Source organism: Syzygium oleosum, unplaced genomic scaffold, assembly GCF_021117445.2.
Source record: "Syzygium oleosum isolate NSW1041296 unplaced genomic scaffold, Sole_v2.1 Sole_v2.06, whole genome shotgun sequence".
In the NCBI taxonomy this organism is placed as follows: domain Eukaryota; kingdom Viridiplantae; phylum Streptophyta; class Magnoliopsida; order Myrtales; family Myrtaceae; genus Syzygium; species Syzygium oleosum.
This window is the reverse complement of record NW_026607490.1, coordinates 13142610-13165448: the sequence shown is the minus strand read 5'-3', so window position 1 is coordinate 13165448 and position 22839 is coordinate 13142610. Positions and strand designations below refer to the sequence as shown.

Below are 22839 nucleotides of genomic sequence, written 5' to 3'. Positions count from 1 at the left end.
TGGAGAAGAAGACACCCTTTGAAGCTTGGTTTGGTGTCAAGCCAATTCTAAGAAATTTGAAAGTGTTTGGCTGTCTATGTTTTTCTCATATTCCGCAGGTCAAGAGAGACAAGTTGGGAGAGAAAGCTGAACCTGGGATCTTTGTTGGCTATAGTTTAGTGTCAAAAGCCTATAGGATCTATCAACCACAGACAGGGAAGGTGATCACTAGCAGGGATGTTCAGTTCCTAGAAGATGAGTAATGGGATTGGACAGATGAGCCACAAGGCAAGCACAAGGAGGTCTCACTGGAACCTGACGAGCTGGTGGATGATGTTCCAGTTAGAGGTACCAAATCTCTGACTGATATATATCAGAGGTGTAGTGTGGCTGTTTTGGAACCTGCAGGTTATGAGGAAGCTAAAAGTGATCAGAGGTGGATGAATGCAATGAAGGAAGAGTTGGCTATGATAGAAAAGAACCAGACATGGGAGCTAGTGGAGAGGCCTGAAGACAGAAAGGTAATTGGAGTAAAATGGGTTTTTAGGACCAAACTCAATCCTAATGGCTCAGTGAATAAGCATAAGGCCAGGTTGGTGGTGAAGGGATATGCACAGGTTTGGGGAGTTGATTTCTCAGAAACCTTTGCTCCTGTGGCAAGACTGGATACAATTAGAATGACTCTTGCTTTGGCAGCTCAACAAGGATGGAAGGTGTATCAGTTAGATGTGAAATCTGCATTTTTGAATGGAGTGTTGCAGGAGGAGATTTATGTTGAGCAGCCAGAAGGCTTTGTCACACCAGGCCAGGAGGAGAAAGTTTATTTGCTAAGAAAGGCTCTCTATGGCTTGAGGCAAGCTCCCAGAGCATGGTACAGTAAGATGGATGAGCACTTACTAGGCCTGGGTTTCAAGAAAAGCCTCAGTGAATCCACTCTATATGTCAAGAAGTTAGTATCTGACTTAGTGGTGGTGTCTCTTTATGTGGATGATATGCTGGTGACAGGGAGTAATAGTGCTCAGATTACTGCATTTAAGCAAGAGATGATGAAGATGTTTGAAATGACTGATCTTGGTGAGATGTCGTATTTTCTGGGGATGGAGGTTAGGCAGACTCAGAATGAAGTTTTTATCTGTCAGAAGAAGTACATGAAGGAGATCCTGAAGAGATTCAATATGGAGGAGTGCAAGAGTGTGAGTACTCCAATGGGTCAGAAGGAAAAGCTTCAGAAGAAGGACGGATCAGAACCTGCAGATGAAAGAGTTTATAGAAGTTTGATTGGCTGTCTTATGTATCTCACTACAACTAGGCCAGACATCATGTTTACTGTAAGTGTCTTGTCTAGATTCCTTAATTGTGCAAGTGAGTTGCATATGGTAGCTGCAAAGAGGGTGTTGAGGTACTTGAAAGGTACTCTTTCATATGGAATTAAGTTCTGCAAAATTCAGAAGTTTAAGTTGCAGGGGTATTCTGATAGTGACTGGGCAGGATCAGTGGATGATATGAGAAGCACTTCAGGGTATTGCTTTACATTTGGGTCGGCATGTTTTTCCTGGTGTTCAAAGAAGCAGGAAATAGTGGCTCAATCAACTGCAGAAGCTGAGTTCATTGCAGCTACTGCAGCTGTGAATCAAGCATTATGGATAAAGAAGCTGATGGATGATCTGCATTTGGAGCAAGAAGAAGGCATAGCAGTATTTGTGGATAATCAAGCTACTATGGCCATTTCACAGAATCCAGTATTTCATGGAAGAACGAAGCATTTTAAGGTCAAGTATTACTTCTTGAGAGAAGTGCAGAAGGCTGGAGAGGTGAAGCTGGTGTACTATAGTTCAGAAAACCAAATTGCAGATATATTCACAAAGTCATTTCATGTTGGTCGATTTGAACTTCTCAGGGCAAAGCTAGGAGTGTGCAGCACTTGATCCAGGAGGAGAGTGTTGTTGTATCAAGGCTGCACTATCTATTTTCTATTTAGTCAGTTTGCTGATGTCCTATTATCTAGGGGTTAATTAGTTGTGGTTTTACTTGGTCAGTCCTATTTTGTAGGAGTGTTTAGCTGCATGTTTTCTTTAACTGCTCTGTTAGTTGCTGGTTTTGTGGACCAAGCAAGTTGTTAGTTAGTGGGCAAAGTGTAGTTAGTGGGCAACGTGTAGTTAGTGGAAAAGTTTTAGTCTGTATTTAAGCAATCTCAGTTTTCTGAATAGAAAGAGAAGTTCCCTTCCAATACATTCGGTCTTGCTGCAAAATACAGATTTTGCTGTCAATTCTCCTTCGGTTCTTTAAAAAACAACAGTAGCAAGTCAAACATATAGGGCTCATGAAGGGGCTCCAACACTTTAGAAAAATTCCAGCCTCAGAAGTCACTTCTCTGGGCTGGTTTTCTCTTGATTTTTCATGACTAAAACATGTTCAAAATTGAACAAAAATACATGTAGGATACTCACCTTGCTTCCTAGTTTCTCTTTGAAGTATCCCTTGGTTGAGGGAACCAAAAACTTGTCTTCGAAGGGCGCGGGGAACTAGGCTTCTTAAAACTGGAAAATGAGATCTGCAAAGAAAGAAAAGATTTCTGGGTTTCTCTCTTGACCCGAGAATGGGCTGCTTTTCGAGGGGATTTTGGGTGGCTTCCCGACATCCATTTGGGACGTGCGACCTATGGTTGGAAAGCTCTTTGAATGTAGTTCCACTCTCTAGTTGAAGGTTTTGGCTAATTTTGGCTCGAAGTTCACGAAAATCTCACTTTCCTCTCCAAAAGCCAGTCTGGAACTTTTCTGGGTTCATGTTCTGTTTGAGTTGCGTCTGAGGGTGAGTTTTTGGAACGACCGTGAACTCTCTTCCTCTTGTCTCATCCATTTATTTTTATCCCCCAAAAGAACGTTCTTCAGAGATCCTATCCATCAAATCCAACCAGATTTTTAGCCCGTGATTGCCCACTTACCAAGCCTGCAAACTGAGTCTCTTCACCAACTTTCTGACTCCAAAATCATCATAATTTGCAGCTGTTGAGTGGGCAGGTTTGAACGAGATTATCACGTGCCTTCAGCAGCTTATCCCCGGCAAATTTTTTGTCCATTTGCACTCCTAATGATGGTCTCACACCTCGGCCAGAGTTCACGCTGATCGGCTGGCTGAGTAGGATATGGTGGGGCCACGAAGTTGGCTACTCAGCAGCCTCGAATTGAGACCAAATCGTGGACCGGTTTTTGGAAGCTGATTTAAGTGCTTTAATCCATTAATCTGGTCGGAATTTTTGATCATTTTGAAATTTGAAGTATATTAGTTTAAGATGATAATCAGAATTTGTAATTTTTCATGCCCAATTTTGCAGGAAAGTCCCTCAAAATTAGCCATTTTCTTGCCCGAGAATGCTCGATTTGAGCTAATTTAGTCCTTTTGGCTTGATTTGATCAATTTTACCTTGGCCGTTTTCAATTTCAAGCTTGATTAGGGGTAAAGATGATGATTTAAGGGCTTGGGGGCGAATTTTACAAATTTTGTGATTTGGTCCCCCAACTTTGGAAATTGCATTTTGGCCCCAACTTGCTGGTTCATTTGCAATTTGATCCTTCAGGTCTCGGCTAGCTACACTCGAATCCTTGGCCCTTGCTCTTCCATTTTTTTTTTTAGTAGAATAATTCCAAAATATTTTTGTGGAAAAACAAGTTCCAATTTTTCGAACATGATTTTTGGGCAAAAAATTTAGGTGTCAACACCTTGAATATTCGGGAAGGTCTCTCACCCTCTTGGTAGAAATAAAAATCTAGAAACTAATCTGGAAGTTTAGAAATAGGTGAATACTAAGGACGTACCTTGAATATTCAAGAAGGTTTCTCACCTCCTAGTAAAAAGAAACTTGGGAATATTTAGGACATACCTTAGACTTTCACGAAGGTCTCTCAACTCTTGGTAGAAAGAAATTTTGGAATATCTAGTACGTACCTTAGACACTCGAGAAGGTCTCTCATTTCCTGGTAAAAAGAAATTTTGAAATATCTAGAACGTACCTTAGGCATTCGAGAAGGTCTCTCACCTCTTGGTAAAAAGAAATTTTGAAATATCTAGGATGAACTTTAGATATCAAGGAAGACACCCGGAACTCATTTCAAGAGTTTAAATTCGCCCGGAGGGTCCTCGTTTGCAGGACTTTTATAGATTAGAATAACAAGTAAACGCACATGGGGTTCCTCACATGAGTATTTGATAGGCTGCCTTATGGGTCCTTGCCAACGGGGCTTGAAAAGACTCAAATAATAAGCACCTAGGGTTCTCGCATGAGGATTTGATAGGTTGCCCGGTGGTTCGTTACCAGCAGGGCCTAAAAAGACTCAAATATTTAGCATTTAGGGGTCGTTGCCGAGGATTTGGTATGTTGCCCGGTAGATTCTTGTCAGCAAGGCTTGAAAAAAGAACTAATATAATGAGCATCTAGGGGTGCTTGCCCAAGAATTTAATAGTTTGCTTGATGGGTTCTCATCAGCAGGGCTTTAAAAGACTTAAATAATGAGCACCTAGGGGTCTTCACCCGAGGATTTGATACGTGTCCTAGAAGGTCCTAATATGTAGGCATTTTGGAAATTCAGAAATGTTTGAATGAATCACGAGACTTCGTAAAGCAACTCGAACGTCAAGAACTCTTTGGTTTTCGAGAAAATATTATTTGTCAGACACAATTAGAGCAAATGTACATATGCATTCATTAAAGAGATAGAGAGCATAGCCATTTTAGAATGCGTACATCAAGATTCATGAGGGTTTTTTTTATCAATTCAATAGAGTTTGTGCATAGTGATTTTACCATGTTTGTTTCACCAAATTTCCACTAGGGAGAATTATCATCAAGATGATTTTCACTCATAACATGTATTTCTTAAAAATGCTAAATCATAGACTTTTAGTGTAAAAGGATGACTATTTTGTCCTGACCATTGATGCAGGAAAAGAGAGAAACACTCGATCTTACTATTACCATCATGTCAACAAGGGTGCAAGTTTTCTTGCAAGTGGTACGACCTTACCAATCTAAGAGGTCTTTATCAAGGCCGTAATGTGGGCTTGGTCAACGGCTTATCAAAGGGAGAATTGTTTACACCTAAATTTCAGCGATCCATTTAAGTATATTTGCATATAAAACTAGCGATGGATCGAGAACCCTCAACAAAAATATTAGTTGATTTGCATATAGATATAATGAGTATTTTCACTGGTAGTTAATTTAGCCCATAAAATTGTATTAAAATTGGACCTTTGGTGGATGGAGTTAAATAAAGGTTATGAACTTAATTTAATTAGCTGGACCGAGCTCATGAGGAAAGCAAAATTCGGCCGAGCCCACAGAAATACACATTGGCCGAAAATCACATGGCAAAATGGGGGATTTTGGACTTAATAAACCGGGTTTAACCCATAAGAGCTAGAATTTATAAAAGGTTTTGAACTTAAGGTTATTGGAGCCAATTATTTCTTAATGTGGCTAGAAAAAATTCCCGAATAAAAGAATTAATGTTAGTTTCCACTATATAAGGACTTTTAGTCCTCACAATTAAAGAGTTCGAAAACATCAACGTCGGAAAACATAGAGATGATATGAGTGAAACACGAGAAAAGGGAGAGAGGGAGGTTACGGTCAAAAAACACAGCCGATTCCCTTCTACGACTATGACTTCCACCGCCGCCATCTAGCGAGCCGCGCTCTGCACCGCAGCAACCTCTCGAGCCGCCACTCCTTCCTTTGGCCGAGCTCCTGCTCCCCCGAGGATCTCCTGCTACTTCTCGAGTCACGATCGCAACGACACTACACCAATCATGAGTCCCGTCTATCGCGGCAGCACCGCAACGAGTCCTGACCATCAACGTTGCGTCCTGCTCGTCATCGGTGTGCCGATCAACAATGACCAACCTACAACAACGACCTACTACTGATTCCCTGCTCCGCCACAACACTATAGATCGGCCGCGACCAACCTCAGCCTTACCGCGAGCCTTGCAACGACCACGTTGCCGCACTGATCTACTCCAGCGCGACAACCAAATTCAATGCCCACCCACAGCAGCGAAGCCAAGTCTAAAAAGTAGGACAAAATATTGATTCACAAAATCAATTCGTACGGTGATATGACAATTGCATTTGGTCGAATATGTCGCACTCTTATTGAATCGTTTTATTTACAATTCATGGCGTCATAAAGAAAGTTCTTAATTTACCTTAGAAGAGAAAATTTAGTGATAAAGTGCTCTCCTTGCTTTGAAATAAAGTAAGATGATAGATCACAGTTATGAATGTACGTCTTATTTAGTCCTATCACACATCGATAACTCAAAAAAGACATCAATGGATTTATGACCATTAAACATGGTATCTTTTGCTTGTGGAGATAGATACGACCGTTTTTTTTTAAAATAAGTCTTGTTTTTTTAGGCAAGAATAAAATGAGTCTGGTTAACATGTGGGAATTGGTTCATCTAATCATATAATTTGCCATGTAAAATATCATGAGACTAATTAAGTACTTTATGGTCCACAGCATTTTTAGACTTACCTATTCTAGTATACACATTACAAACATAATGAAGTGATTTCTTTAGATTGAATCAGGCGACAAATGAGAAAATTACCAAAAAAGTTCTAAACCTTTTGCAGTTGTACCAATTCAGTCCTAAACCTTTTTTTTTTTTTGCCAATTCAATCCTAAACCTTTTGCAATTTAGCCAATTCAGTCCTTTTGGCCTACCGGAGCTGACGTGGACGCCGGCCGGCGCTGACGTGGACGCCGGGCGGTGACGTGGCAATATTTTAATATTTTTTCTCATTTTTTTTTCCTTTTCCTTCTTCCCCCTGGCCAGTCCGGCTAGGAGGAAGCTCGCCGGCGAGGTCCACTGGGGAGGCTCGTCGTCGCCGGGCAAGGCGAGGCGACCTCGCCTAGCCTCGCCACGGCTGTGCGACGGCGAAGGCCGGCGAGGGCGGAGCTCGCCATGGCTGGGCGAGCTTTGCCCTCGCCGCCGCTGGGCGAGCTCGGCGTCGCCCAGCTCGCCCAGCCATGGCGAGCTCCGCCCTTGCCGGTCTTCGCCAGTGCCGATGAGGGCGAGCCTCGCCGTCGCACAGCCATGACGAGGCTTGACCTCGCCGTCGCACAGCCACGACGAGGCTCGACCTCGCCAGATCTGGGCGAGGTCGCCCTCGTCGGTCGCTCGCCATGGCCGGGCGAGGGTGACCTCGCCTAGATCTGGCGAGGTCGAGCCTCGCCGTGGCTGTACGACGGCGAGGCTCAACCTCGCCAGATCTGGGCGAGGTCGCCCTCGCCGGCCGCTCGCCATGGCCGGGCGAGCTCGACCTCGCCAGATTTGGGCGAGGTCGCCCTCGCCGGCCGCTCGCCATGGCCGGGCGAGCTCGACCTCGCCCAGATCTGGCGAGATCGAGCCTCGCTGTGGCTGTGCGACGGTGAGGCTCGCCCTCGTCGGCACTGGCGAGGACCGGCGAGGGCGGAGCTCGCCATGGCAGTCGTACAGCCGTGGCGAGGTTGGGCGAGGTCGCCTCGCCTTGCCCGGCGACGGCGAGCCTCCCCAGTGGACCTCGCCGGCGAGCTTCCCCCTGGCCGGACTGGCCAGGGGGAAGAAGGAAAAGAAAAAAAAAAGAGAAAGGAAAAAAAAATTCGAAAAAAATATTAAAATATTGCCACGTCACCGGCCGGCGTCCACGTCAGCGCCGGCCGGCGTCAACGTCAGCTCCGGCCAGCCAAAAGGACTGAATTGGCTGAATTGCAAAAGGTTTAGGACTGAATTGGCCAAAAAAAAAAGGTTTAGGACTGAATTGGGACAACTGCAAAAGGTTTAGGACCTTTTTGGTAATTTTCCCGGCGACAAATGAAATGCTATAATGACTATATGTAGGAGGGTGGAGGAGATTTCCTCTGATCATGCTTCAGATCGATGCGTTACCGATATATGTCGGAATCAATCACAAATTAACTCAAAATAAAAAGGGGATGATGTCTATAACTTAAAACCTACAAATTAGAAAGATTGGTTGGAAAAACTTTCTCTGATTAGGAACAGAAGAACACAGAGAATCTCTCATAGCATCTCACACGCTGATGCCCTTTTCTAAAACTTGAAAAGAGACCATATTACCAAAAATAAGAAAGATTCGCGCGTTATCACGAGAGAGATCATCAATGTATTAAATTAAATAAAAAAATTTCGAAATTTGAAAAGGAATATATCTATTAAACAGGGCTACAGGTTTTCGCGAGAGATTTCTATGGAAAAATAGGCCGATTTGTATGCGCAAACTAATCGATACCTCTCCTTCTTGGTTATTTCCTATTGGCAAGAACCATAAACACGTAAGAAACGCGTACCCTTCTCACTCATCATGTTGACTCTATTTTGATTGGTTTTTACTAATTCGTGTACGTCCACCCGTCGTTCTCTCTTCAAAGTCTCCATTTGGGCCATGCCAGGCCGAAAGGTTCTGGCACCTCCCTTCTTTTAGACATGCAAGTACATTCTGTTCCTCCTTTTCTGGAGTTCGCAAAACGTATTATAAATTCAATGCCATCAAAGTTTGGTTTTGTCCCATCGTTCAGATTCCTTGGTACATCCATTTATTTTCTTTCCCTTAGGGATGCGTGACTCTGTGCTTCTCCTTTGAAGCAGGTGGTCACGTAATCCTTCCCTTTCACCCATCTTCATCTCTCTCTCTCTCTCTCTCTCTCTGATTCTTCAATGGAGATCGATGGTATAGCAGAAGGAGGGAGGCCGAAGATTGTTGAAGTCGACTCGATTGATGGACACCACGATGGTCGCGTAGAGGGAAACAAGGGGTTGAGGAAAATCAAGAAATTGGATTCGTTTGATATAGAGACTACCCGGCTCAAGTCAGACCAAGGCCATTCATCGAACCAGGTCGGTGTTTATCCATTTTCCTTAAAAAGGCAAAAACAAAGAGAAAAGGTTTTTCCTTTCAATAAAAATACTCCGGTTGAAATTTTTTTTTTTGCAAATTACCATTAGGGCGACTGTTCCCAAATTTTTTTATTTTTGTTTTTGCATGAACGTGTACGTAATAAAATATGTAAAACTCTATAGAGAACTTATTCTCGGAGAAATAGATTAATTGAAATGATTTTTTTCATTTTCTTTCGATTATGGGAGTCGTAGTGCACTCTAATTGTATGAATGTGTGCAATTATCAAAGAATTTTTTTTAATGTATAGGGATCAGGAAAAATCTCTAACGATTTCCATAGTTTAGGGATTGAGATTTGAAATGATTATCATCCGATGAAAGGGATTTAATAAATTGAAAATATGCAAAGAGATTTATGGATTCAACAAACACTTCAATCGCAAGAAAAGAGGGACACAAGCATCTGTTCCCCGCTAATTGCTTGCGACTGATTGAAGATACTTTGATTTTAATTTTAAAGGTTTATGTCGTTTACAATTTTTTAAAATGGCATCATCACTCGAATTAGCTCGACGTAAAAACTCATAGGGAAGAAGATGGTTAAGGGTCGTGCGGTTTGCTATGTCTTTGATACATATACCTAGTAAAATATAAAAAAGGAGAAATAGATGTTCTCTCGAATTGATAGTTTACATCTTTTGTTTCCTATGTTTGTTTCTGGGCTGTGTATATATAATCGATCGAAAGTTCTAACACAATCGTAGCAAGAGTGAAGATAGGAAGCTAGGAAATGCTTTCATGATCATGATTTGGTTACGGTCTTTCCAAATACAGAATCTGCCATGGGGGATGGTAATGAAGCTTGCGATTCAAAGCATTGGGGTGGTGTACGGCGATATAGGCACGTCCCCTCTCTATGTCATGGCAGGAATTTTTCCAAACGGGATAAAACACGAAGAAGATCTCCTCGGAGCACTATCTCTGATCTTTTATTCGATCATCGTCATTTACTTGATCAAGTATGTCTTCATCGTTCTATCAGCAAATGACAATGGTGATGGTAAGCGATTTCTCTCTAGCCGTATCACCACAGAATTCATTTGCTACATAGCAGGTTCTTTATTCTCTCTCTATGCCAAATCTTGTGCTAATGTAGTTAGGGTTTTGGCTATGACAATATAGGAGGAACGTTTGCTTTGTACTCTCTAATATGTCGCTATGCCAAGGCGAGCTTGACCCCTAACCAACAAGCCGAGGACAGGGAAATCTCGAACTACCACCTTGAGGTGCCGAGCCGCCGCCTCCGGTGGGCCTCCGCAGTGAAGTCCTTGCTCGAGAATAGGAAAACGGCCAAGTACTTGCTCTTGTTTGTGACTATGTTGGCCACCGCCATGGTCATCGGAGACGGGATTCTCACACCATGCATATCCGGTAGTAATTCTATCATCGAGATTTTCTTTATAAGAAAAGAATGATGCACCAATAGGTTTTTAATTTTTCAATTAATCTATTTTGAATATATATATCTATTTCCTAATGATTTTTTACAGTACATTCAATCACAGGTAATATTACAATATAAAACGACACACTATATTTAATGTCTCGGCTTATCTATAGATCTAATTAGTTCTCTTGGTTGAATTTCAATAGATGGTTCTGATTCTTTTCTCCTTTTATGAGGAAGTATTGTCGGCTGTTGGGGGCGTAAGAGAAGCTGCAAGTTCACTTGGAGATGATCAAATCATGTGGATCTCCGTGGTGATCTTGATCCTTCTGTTTCAAGTCCAGAGGTTCGGGACTCACAAAGTCGGATACAGCTTTGCCCCGATTCTCTCTTTATGGTTCCTTAGTATCGCAATGATCGGCATCTACAATTTCGCGAAACATGATCCGGGAGTGATCAGAGCCGTCAATCCGCTCTACATTGTCCAATACTTCAGGAGGAACAAAAAAGAAGCATGGATTTCTCTTGGAGGGATCTTTCTCTGCTTAACTGGTAATCCAAACATTTAGCCTTTCCATTAATTAGTTATTCATAACTGATAACATATAGCTAAACATCATTCAAATGATTCATCTATTAGTCAATTATTTTTTTCATTTTAACCTAGATATGTAACTTTTTTTCGTGAATTGACTCTGGTTTTACGCTCTGAGCCTTTGATTATAGGTTCTGAAGCATTGTTTGCTGATCTGGGGCACTTTAATATTCTCTCCATTCAGTTGAGTTCATGCGTAGTTGTCTTTCCTTCAATCATCCTCGCTTACTTTGGTCAAGCGGCATATCTCCGAAAGCACACTGAAGATGTTGCTAGCACTTTCTATAGTTCGATACCAAGTAAGCTTTCTACTTCTACTTCATCTGATGCATCATTTATCCTGTGGGGTCATCCAATGAATCTATCTAATGTTTTGATGCAGAACCGGTGTACTGGCCAATGTTTGTGGTAGCGGTGTTGGCGGCGATAATAGCAAGTCAAGCCATGATATCAGCCACGTACGCCATAGTGAAGCAGTCGGTCGCGCTCGGGTGCTTCCCACGCGTGAAGGTCGTGCACACTTCGCAAAACCACGAGGGTCAGATCTACATACCTGAGGTCAACACCCTTCTCATGTTGGCCTGTGTTGGTGTCACCCTTGGCTTCAAGACCACATTGCAGTTGGGCAATGCTTACGGTAAGCAAAAAGGATCGCACTATATACGCACACATTTAGTGTCCTTATGCCGATTCCCTAATTCATTAAGTTACCAAACTGGGATTATTGAAAGAAAAATTCGCATTTATTCGTAAATCTCTATTACAGGAATTGCAGTAGCATTCGTCTTCACTATCACATCCACATTCCTCGTTATTGTGATGGTCATGATTTGGAAGACCAACATATTGCTCATAATTCTCTATGTCCTCACCATCGGGCTCGCGGAGTACGTGTTTCTAAGCTCGGTCCTCTACAAATTCGTGGATGGGGGTTATGTCCCACTCGTCTTCGCTGCCGTGATGGTCACCATCATGTTCGTATGGAATTATGGATACCGAAAGAAGTACGAGTATGAGTTCGAGAACAAGGTCTCGAGAGAAGCCCTCATCACGATCATGTCGAACGCAAACATCCACCGGGTCCCTGCGGTCGCCCTATTCTACACCGAGCTCGTCCATGGCATTTCCCCAATATTCACCCAATACGTTGCCAATGTACCCGCTTTGCACTCGGTCCTTGTCTTCGTCTCGATCAAGTCACTACCCATAAGCAAGGTGCCCCTCGAGGAGCGGTTCGTCTTTCGACAGGCGGAGCCTGAGGAGTCGGGCATCTATCGGTGCGTTGTGAGATACGGATATCAAGATGCAAAGATGGAGCGGCAATTCTTTGAACAGGTCTTGATCGACCGATTGAAGGATTTCATTCGGAAGGACGCACCACACGCCGCGGACGAGCGAGGCGAGGCTAGTGACCATGGAGTCGCAATGGTCAATGAAGAGAGAGTGAGGAGAGAGATTGGATTGGTAGATGAAGCAATCAAGATCGGAGGGATCATGTACTTGATGGGTCAGAGTGAGGTGACAGCTTCCAGGAGTTCAGGCTTGGCAAAAAGGTTTGTGATCAATTGCTTGTACAACTGGTTGAAGAGGAATGTGAGGCAACAAGAGGAAGTGTTCAACATTCCTCACAAGAGGCTGCTCAAAGTTGGGATCACTTATGAGATCTAATGGATAACGTCCCCCTAGAGATACAGTTGAGATTGAAAATTTCTATTTGGTTGTTTGCTTCGTCCCCCTAGTGACTATTCAAGGAAAGTTCGTGAATTACTTCGGTTGTCTCCTTTGTCCTTTCACAGACTATATTAGCAAAGTTTGTGTTACTTTATGAAACTTCCTCACGGTATTCAAAATATAGCTGGAGTGTTTAATTTCATATTTTGTGAAATTGTTCTCCATAACAGATTTGTTTTAAACATACTGTCGGTATTAATTGCAACTTACATTTATTTGATGTAATTTGGTAAATAGCTTTTGAGAAGGGCTTGACAGAAATGGGATGTAGTAGGCCATGGCTACATCACCAAGCTTCCATTGGCTGCTTGAGTTGGAGCTTAATATAAATTTCTCATTTAAATACATTACAGCTTTTCCGAGCTTTGCAAGAACCCCTATAATTTTGCTTAGTTCTTCTCTAATTGTTGAACAGTATGGTCAAGTAGCGCTCCAATACGTTGATGTCATTTCAATCTTACGTAAAATTTATGACAAATATATTAACGCATGATAAAATAGTTTATACACTGATATCTAATGTAAGGATGTTTCACAAATTACTTATCTCTAATGCTGATAATGAAGGTATACATACTACGAGGACTTCATCAATGAACACGTGAATATTTGCCAATAGGCATGCGGTCCTTAAAACAAGGAAAGTAGGCACGGTGAACGTGCTAACATTTAAAACAAATAAGTAAATTTATAATTTTTATTTCCTAAAACATTGGCTATAAAAACTCCTTGCAATCTGGAAACAACTTTGACCGAAAAAAAATCTGGGAAACCACGTGCTTGACCATAGATTTCCAATTTTTTAGTACTAAGCTCGAATACTTGAGCTCATATCTTTTTTCACCTAAATTTGTCATTATGTAGGCCATGGACACCCTACTCCAACAAATTAGATAGTTTTTCTCATTGCATATAACATAGACGACCACGTGAAATTGGTACTTTTAAAAAGGGTTTATTACAACAAAAAACTCTAAACCGGTATGCACAAATTTACCAAAAATTAATTTTTTAACTACCAAAAACCCAAACCAATACACCTATGACAAACTTACCATTCGTTAGTTTCCGTTAAATTTTACTGTCAAATTGTTAAGTTAAATGACACATGATAGTTGACGAATGTATCATTTAGGGTTTTACCCTATGCTTGTCGCATGTGTATTAATTTGTGATTTTTTTCGTATTAATTCAATTTAGTGGAGGGTAAATTTGTCACAAATGTACCAGTTTGGGGTTTTTGGTGATCAAAAAATTAGTTTATGGAAAACTTATCACAGGCGCACCAGTTTAGGATTTTTAGTGATCAAAAAATTAGTTTGGAGTAAATTTGTCACATGTATACAAGTTTGAAATTTTTCGTGGTATTAACCCCTTTTAAAACAAAGGAAGTAAGTTTAGTGAAAATATAAAAATGGCTAAAAAGTCTCCTTGCAATCTGGAAAATCATGTGCTTAGTCATGCGCTTTCAATTTTTTATTTCTAAGGACAAATGCTTGAGCTTATATCTTTTCTTTTTAACCTAAGTTTGTCATTATGTAGGCTGTGGATCTTGCTCCCAAGAAATTAGGAAGTTTTTCTCATTGAGTATAACATAGATGATCGTGCGCAATTGGTACTTTTAAAACAAAGAAAGCAAGCACAGTGAACATGTGAATATTTAAAACCAAGTGGCACTTTTATAACATTCTATTTCCTAAAAATTCGGCTGTAAAAGCTCCTTGCAATCTAGGTAATCATGTGCTTAACTACGGATTTTCAATTTCTTATTACTAATTTATTTTCACCTAAACTTGTCATTAAGTAGGCCATTGCTCCCTAAACCCAAGCAATTAGGTACTTTTTCTCATTAAATATAACATAGATGATCGTGCGCAATTGGTACTTTTGAAACAAGAAAGTAAGTATGTAAACAAGTGAACTATCAAATCAGATTGGTACTTCTATAACTTTCTGTTTCCAAAGTAATGGCAAAAAAAGCTCCTTGCAATCCGGGAAATCATGTGCTTAACCATGGATTTTTTAGCCATAATTATTGGAAACAGAAAGGTATAAAAGTACTCGAACAAAAAAAAGAAAAGAAAGGTATAAAAGTACCAATATGTTTTTTAAAGTACACATTTTCACTATGCTAACTTTCTTTGCTTTTAAAGTACCAATTCCGCTAAATCGTCCATCCTACAAGATCCACACCCTAACTCTCTGATTTCTCTGCAGGAAGAGCAAATTCACAGCTAAGAATCTCGCCAGTGCACAAGCACCAAAAACACTAAAACCCGCAAGAACAACAACTACACGCCAATAAGACGTAGGTAACATGCTTCGACTAATGGTGCTATGTTTTTGATATTTTGGTCAATGGATTTGCACACTAACAATATCAATAAGAACACGGATTTGAGCAAAGAGGGTGAAATTCGCACGCAAAATCAACCCTTTCTAAGGATGAGGGTGTCACGTGGTCACTTTGTTTTCATTTGAGCGGGATTTTTTCGATTGAATTGGTGGGATATTTCATAATACCGGAATTTAAGAATTTAGGCTTCGTTTGTTTCACAAAAAATAAATGATTTGGAAAATATTTTCTAGAAATTGATCGCTTGTATTGCTTACAAAAAATGAATGAATGAAAAATATTTTCACCGTTCACGAAAATATTTAATCATAAATTGTTATTGATAATAAAATATTTTTCATTAACTAATTATTTCAAGAGATACAAGCGATCATTTTTAGGAAAATATTTTTCATATCATTCATTTTCACTGAAACGAACGAACCCTTAAGTGAGCTTGTTGATCTTTCAGGAGCAATAGAATGGTGTTCTCTGTGGGCGGCTTATTTACATTGATACACTTTGGAAAAACAAACTAAATAATCCACATATATTGCCAAGTTCTTCATTTTTGTCCGAACTATCATTTATGAGATTCTCAATATAATACTTCCTTGTACCGTGATCCAAAAGGTTATGTCAAGTAAGAATAGAACTTACAATATCAAACAACTTTAGATAAACAATCATAATAATTTTATTATTCGACCAACCCAATCAACTCCTTGCGGATTAACTAGGAATATGAATCAATCCAATTCCCTTTTACTAGCTGCCTCTTTTCTAACTTCCTATTTTGATTTTTCCACTTATGAATATTTAGCTCTTCTTTTATGATAGTGCTCTCTCCCCCTTTCTCTATTCTTGTTGTAAAATTAACGTGGAAGGCCACAAGATCTTACAATTAAATCAATATGAAATTATTTAAGAAATAAACGAGAAATAATAAAGGATACTTGTCGCGACCGACCTCTCGTTTTTTTATCGGCAACATGCAAAAAGGGGGGGCTCGCCTGGTACGTGCTAAGTCTAGGTTCGGGACTTAACTCGGGCTCTCCTAAGCCCATACTATATCGCGACTTAGGGTTTAAGTATTTAACATGCAAGTGGTTTATTTCAAGGAGTCGCCACTAATCGATTTGGGGTGGGTCGACTAGAAACCCAAATAAGGTGATGGGAGAATCACCATATTCCTACGAACCAGAGATTAACTGAGTTCGGGGACTTGGTTATACTAGTTGGATAACTAATGCCCTTTCGGTACCTTTTTACCCTGTTCATTTCTAAAAACATTTATCAGGCAATTTGGATTGATTTTAGGACCTTTTTCTTAACATGTGAGGTGATCAAGCGAGTGCATAATCATAAACGATCAGCTGTCAAAATAGATATGCAGCCTTAGGTTCTAATCCTAACTAAGTCAGATGACATTCAAAACACAACAGCTCATGCAATTATGTTTTAATTGAAAACATGCATAATAATAACAAAACAGTAGTAAAAATAACATGCAAAATACTACTACATAACCCTATAGGCTTATCTAATTTAAACATGACAATTTATGCAATTATAACAACATGCATAATAATACAACAATAAATTAAAACAATCGGATATATCACATAATTTAGAGAAGAAAAAAAAAGAAGTAAATACGGACAAGAAGAAAAAAAAATTAATTTTTTTTTAAAAAATAATATAATATTAAAAACCGGGTCGGGTCGGTCAGAACCGACCCGGGTCAACGGACCCGACCCATTGCGTTGACCGGGTCGGATTTTCGGATCTGACCTGGGTCAAATGGTCAACTCGGGTCTGGACTGGATCGGGCCCGGTTGGGTCCCGGTCGAGTGGAAAGAGACGAAATAGGGCCGGTTCGACCGGGTCGAACCGGCCCAGGCTGGCTCGACCCGGCCCGCAACCGGTCGACCCGGTCCAAACCGGGTCGACCTCTGCAAACCGGGTCCGACCCTGGCAGACGGTCCAAACCTCGCTCACGTGCCCGAGGCACGCGAGACCGTCGGCCGGCGAGATCCGGCGTTTCGCCGGCCGACCCAGACCAAATCCAGCTCGACTTTCACCTCTCGGGACCCCTACGAAGCTCCTTCAGTCACCCAACTCGCAATCCGGCCACGCACTCGCCGGCCGGCGACCAAAATCAAACCTGTTTCATTGGGGCATTTCGTCGAGCACCTGGCGTGCACTGCTTAAAAAGGGAATTTTTGACCTGTTCCGGCGACCCGGTCGGCTCCGACAGCCTCGGTTCGCCTCCGACAGCGACTGGGGGCCAGGACCAGAGACGGTATTGGCCGGGATTCGCGCAAAACGGCTGGCGCGAGTCCCAGCCAAATCACACACAAAAACAGGGGCAGATAGAGCCGGGGAGGCTCACCGGCGCTGCTGGAGGGTCTCCGGCTGATCTGGGGGCGACGGCGAGGCTGCTGACTACCCTTCCTGCTCCGGCGTCACCTCGGTGCTCTGCCAACTCTCCCTTTTCTCTCTATTTCTCGCTCAATCTCTCCCTCTCTTCCGGTGCTCTGTTTTGGCCGAGAATGATCAACCGGTCGAGGACGTCGGCTCGGTGGATCGTCGGCGGCTCTGGCTCGCCGGGGGGGCTCCTGCGGTCGCGTTCTTCCACCTGTAAGCCAAATATCGGAAAATTTTCACCCGATCTCTCTCTTTCTCTCCCGGTTTGTCTCTCTCTCTCTCTCTCTCTCTCTCTCTCTCTCTCTCTCTCTCTCTCTCTCTCTCTCTGTTTTGCTCTCAAAAACCGCCCCTGGCTCGGCGGCCGGAGGTTACGCACAACGGCGAGGCTGACTGAGGCTCCCTCTTCACTCTGTCTTCTCTCGAATTCGCTCAATTTCTCTAGGTCTGTCTCTCACGGCCTCTCTGTTCTTGCTCACCAACCGAACCAGCCGACCCCTTCTCTCTCTCTCTCTCGCTGGCCTGTATAGCCGACGACGATGACGCCACTCTCTGCTCCATTAAATGCTCTGCACCGGCCTACCGCTCCTACTGAAAACTTTCGTGGCAATTTTGCGCGGTGGAGCGGGTAATCCGCATTGTCCCAGGTGCGGTCGGAACAGAGGAGAGCAGAGGAAAGAGGGGGAAGGTTCGACTGGGGGAGGTGGAAGAGAAAGGGAGCTGGACCGGGACGGGCCCAGCCGCGCAGGAAAAAGAAGAGAGAAAATGGAGTGGGCTGGGCTTGCGGCAAGGGGGAAAAGAGGGTCGGGTCAGGCCGGCCTTGGCCCGGCCAGATCCAATTTTGTTTAATTAATAATTAAAATTTTTTATTTTTTTTGAAAATTAATTAAGAAAATATATTCTAATAGGCCCTATTAATGCAAATATGCCTAATGTCTATATGCAATGCAATTAGAAACTAAATAATTTTTTGCCTAAACTTGTGTAATTAATTTTAGGCAATTAAAAATAGGTGTCAACAATACTAAAGATTTACATTATTTGATCCGAGTGTTGGTATCTACTTCATGGGAAGAGCCAGTAGCAAATAATCCACTAATAATAGGAGAATCAAAGAGTTACAATCGTTGACACGCTTTAGTGTTTCCCACACCTAGATTACACCAAAACTCATAGTGTTTTCAAATGAACAACTTAATTGAATGTAAACTTGCGGCACAATCGGAGCTCTTCATGCAACTCGAAGAAGTCACGTCCGAGCACGCACAAAGTTCCCCTTGAACTCTCTTCAATAGCGCTCAAAGTGCACGCTTGCTGTTCTTTAACTTCTTCAGCCCAGCAAACCCGTGAATTCAAGTTAACGTCGACGTAATTGAGGATCCACAAGCAATGCCCTGCTCTCTCGTTAGGGCTTCTCTCTCTTCTCCGGTAAGAGTTCTTCCCTACCCCATTGGTGATAACTAACCCAAATCCCTCCCCTCCCCAGAACCCTAAATCTTCCCAACCTGTTTTACCCTAACATCACACCCCCACTTCTTCCCATTACCCACAAAGAAATCTAGAAACCTAGAAACACACATTCCCTTCTAAAGGATCTGATGCCCACTAACCGATGGATGACCAGCAAGGAAGAGTCTTTGGAGGTCAAATTTGGGCCCTCTAGCGACTGTTCTCTCTCCATGTCTGTTGGGCAAATTCGCAACTCAGCCTTGCATAATGACTCACCGGTCCCCTCCGCAATAGCTCTGTAACTTGCCTACAACACAAACAAGGTCTGGTTCTTGGTGTTCGCTGTTGATGCTGCTCCTCTCCTGTTCTTGGTGTTCGCTGAATCACAGGAAGGCATGATGATTTCGTGGTGGTATGATCCGAATCTTTGCTTCGTCATTGCTTCTAATCGACTAAGACGCTTGCCACATGTTTGATCATATGCCCGAGTGAAATTAGTGTAAGAATTTGGGAAAGGTTCTTACACTTTGATGTCTGGTTGACTGTTGTGTGTTCGCTGTTGATACTGCTTCTCTCCTGGTGGTAATTTGTCCATGGTGCGACGCTCCTATAAAGTAACAATGGAGAAAATCAACGATGAAGAAACTCGAATGGCTGCCCTTTGTAAGAGCCTAGGTTCATTATGGTCAGATTCAGATATTGCTATTATGAAAGGGGTAGTTTCCCCAGAAAAATTGAAAGAATGTAATCTGACCATTTTTGGGAAAATCTTTAATAATCCGAGCATCAGTTTTCAAGCCTTCCAAAATACAATGCGAAGGTCATGGAGGTCCGATTCTGTCACTTTCCAAGAGCTGGATGCTGGTATGTTTGCTGTAATGTTCAAATCCGAAATAGAGAAGAAAAGAGTGCTTGATAATGGTCCGTGGTCCTTTGCGAATCATCTTTTAATTCTCAAACCCTGGGAACCGAATATGCTAACACATGAATATGAGTTTAACTTCTACTCGTTCTGGGTACAAATCCATGGGTTCCCGTATGAATGGCTATCTGAAGAAGCAGTGAATGAAGCAGCAAAATTTAGCGGCCAAGTCTCGGAGGTTCGAGTATTCTCTAAAGGTCCTGGTTCCCAAAATACAAGGAAAGCGAGAGTAACTCTGAACTTATCTAAGCCTCTAAAGTCTGGAATTCTTACTGATAATGGAGATAGGAAATTTTGGTTAGATTTCAGGTATGAGAGGCTTCCCCACTGCTGTTATGCTTGTGGAAGGATAGGACACTTTGCCAAATTTTGTCAAGAAGTATCCTTTGATGAGGGAAAGATGGATGAATGTCGCTTTGGGAGCTGGCTAAGAGCTGAAGAGAAAGAATGGAGTCCACATTGGAAGATATTTAACGGGGAATTGGAGGAAGAGAGAATGACAGAAGATTTTATCCCTGAAACTCGAGTTTGCTCTACTCTACCGGTGCCTTCTAACAAGGGTACTAGCAAGTTGGAAACTCAGGATAATACCCAAAAATAGAGCAAAGGAAAAGGTGTATTTATAGGGGAAGGTAGTTCTCTAAACCAGCAAGACCATGTATCTGCATTGGCACCACTTCTACTTCCAGCTCCTGTGCAGGTACAAAAGTCCATAATCTCTGTTGTGGAACAGTCTGTAATGGGCAGCCAGAAGAAGAATAGTAAGGGACCAAAGCTTCAGGCCAATAAAAAACAGCGACGTTACAGCCCTTACGATTCCAAGATGGCAAATCAACATACCGTGGATGATACAGATTTGATGGAAACTCCTATTCATGTTGTAGCAGAAGCAAGTGAATGGGCTTTGGAGGCTAGCCCTAATAAGCCTCCGGGTTACAAGTGAAACTTATAAGTTGGAACTGTCAGGGGTTAGGCACACCATTGACAGTTCGAGAACTTAGAGCCCTCGTGGCTCAAGAAAGGCCTAGTTTGGTGTTTCTGGTGGAAACTAAAAATCAGGAACAAATGCTTCATCAAATAAAAAGACAGCTACAGTTTCAGAATTGCTTCATAGTAAATCCAGTGGGTATTGCAGGAGGTATGGCTATTTTTTGGAACAACCAAGTTTTTTTAAAAGTGGAATCACACTCAGAATTTTTTATAGATGTAGAGTGTGTGATCGAGGAGAGTAAACAGAAGATGCGACTTACCTTCGTTCATGCACCATCGCAGTTTAATGAGAGAGTTCTCTTATGGGACAAATTACATGGCATTAGTCTCATGAAACATCTCCCCTGGGCTTGCATTGGAGACTTCAATGAGATTCTTTATCATTGGGAGAAGGTTGGGATACGCATGGCCGAGCATTATAGACTCAATGCTTTTCGAGACTTCCTAAATGCTTGCTCGTTGATGGATATGGAGAGTAAAAGTTGTGCTTTCACATGGTCTAATCACAGGGAAGGAAAGGCTTTCGTTAAGGAGAAACTTGATAGGGTGTTATGTACCATGGATTGGAGGGTTAGCTTCCCCAACGCTGAAGCATTTGCACTCCCAGCAGTTGGCTCAGATCATAGTCCTTTATTGTTGTCTTTATTTCCTAAACTAGTGAGAAGGAAAAGAGAATTCAGATTTGAGATGTTTTGGCTAGAAGATGCTGAATGTGAGCAGATTGTTAGAAATAGTTGGCATTCCTCTGAACTAGCAAATGAGGAACTATCCAGACATCTACAAATAGTTTCAAAAGCTCTGCAAGAGTGGAGTAGGAGGAAATTCTCAAATGCAAAAAAGGGAATCAAGACCATGAAGAAAGAAATTCAGGAACTTACTAACAGCAAAACAGTCCTCATTGATGGAGAGAGAGTGCGGTACCTAAAAAAGGAAATAGAGAAGATATGGATACAAGAGGAGATGTACTGGGGTTTGCGATCGAGAATCAGCTAGCTAACGTGGGGGGATAAAAATACAAAATACTTCCATGCCACTACAATACAGAGAAGGCAACGGAACAAGATCTCAATGTTGAGAAACTTAGAAGGGGTTTGGATCCATGACTTAGGTCAACTAAAACAGCAGACAATGGATTTCTTCAGAACTTTGTACAGCTCTGAGGGCCCTCAACATTTTGAACCTATAATGGAGTTTGTTCCTAACTTAGTGGGAGAGGAGATAAACCAAGTCTTAACTGCAGAATTGACAATGAAAGAAGTTACAGAAGCTGCTCATCAACTAGGTGCCACTAAAGCACCAGGGCCTGATGGACTACATGGGAAATTCTACCATCATCACTGGGAAGATCTAAAACATGGGGTGTTCAAAGAAGTACAAAGCTTTCTAAACTGTGGGATTCTCAACCCAGAGCTAAATAGAACGCACATATCACTTATCCCAAAGATCCCTAACCCAGAGAAGCTGGAACAATACCGCCCCATTAGCTTATGTAACTTTGCTTATAAAATCGTCTCAAAAGTCTTGGCGAATAGACTGAAACCATGGATGCCAAACTTTCATCTCGAAAGAGCAAAGTGCATTTGTAAGTGGCAGACAGATTCAAGATAACATTTTAATTGTCCAGGAAGTGCTACATCAACTCAGAATTAGAAAGAGAAAGAAGAAGTTCCAGGCTATCCTTAAACTTGATATGAAAAAGGCATTTGACAGAGTCGAATGGGATTTTATGGAAGTTTGCTTGCTAAGAGTGGGATTCAGTGCTCAATGGGTTAGATGGGTTATGCAATGCATCACAACTGTGTCTTATAGTGTAAAGTTGAACGGAGAGCCATTGCCCTATTTTCATCCCTCAAGAGGTCTTCGCCAAGGTGACCCACTTTCTCCATATTTATTTATCATTGTGGTGAATGTATTATCCTTTATGATGAAAAATGCACTGGAGAATGGGATTATCAAAGGAATACAATTAAATAGATCATGCCCAACTTTGACCCACTTACTCTTTGCGGATGACTCAATCTTCTTCCTGGATGGAACAATTAATGAGTGCCAAAGTG

The 22839-nt window shown here is 42.0% G+C and overlaps 2 protein-coding genes across 4 annotated transcripts; both read left to right on the top strand.

The window, feature by feature from the left end:
* The first annotated feature begins 8583 nt into the window (after nucleotides 1-8583).
* On the top strand, nucleotides 8584-12596 carry LOC115667368 (potassium transporter 5-like). The gene is made up of 7 exons (XM_056312694.1): nucleotides 8584-8883; nucleotides 9721-9946; nucleotides 10069-10317; nucleotides 10574-10885; nucleotides 11060-11227; nucleotides 11311-11565; nucleotides 11695-12596. Exons 1-7 carry the CDS (start codon nucleotides 8704-8706, stop codon nucleotides 12594-12596), a joined length of 2292 nt encoding a protein of 763 aa, XP_056168669.1. The 5' UTR covers nucleotides 8584-8703.
* A 6218-nt stretch (nucleotides 12597-18814) lies between these two features.
* LOC115664946 (uncharacterized) lies at nucleotides 18815-20439 on the top strand. Of its 3 annotated transcripts, none has more exons than XM_056312162.1 (2): nucleotides 18815-19282; nucleotides 19387-20439. In XM_056312162.1, the coding sequence occupies exon 2, from the start codon at nucleotides 19464-19466 to the stop codon at nucleotides 20391-20393; it is 930 nt and encodes a 309-aa protein (XP_056168137.1). In that variant the 5' UTR covers nucleotides 18815-19282; nucleotides 19387-19463; the 3' UTR covers nucleotides 20394-20439. The 3 variants fall into 3 exon arrangements, with proteins under 3 accessions (XP_056168137.1, XP_056168136.1, XP_056168135.1); XM_056312161.1 differs by having other exon boundaries at nucleotides 19375-20439; XM_056312160.1 differs by having other exon boundaries at nucleotides 19369-20439.
* Nucleotides 20440-22839: the final 2400 nt, after the last annotated feature.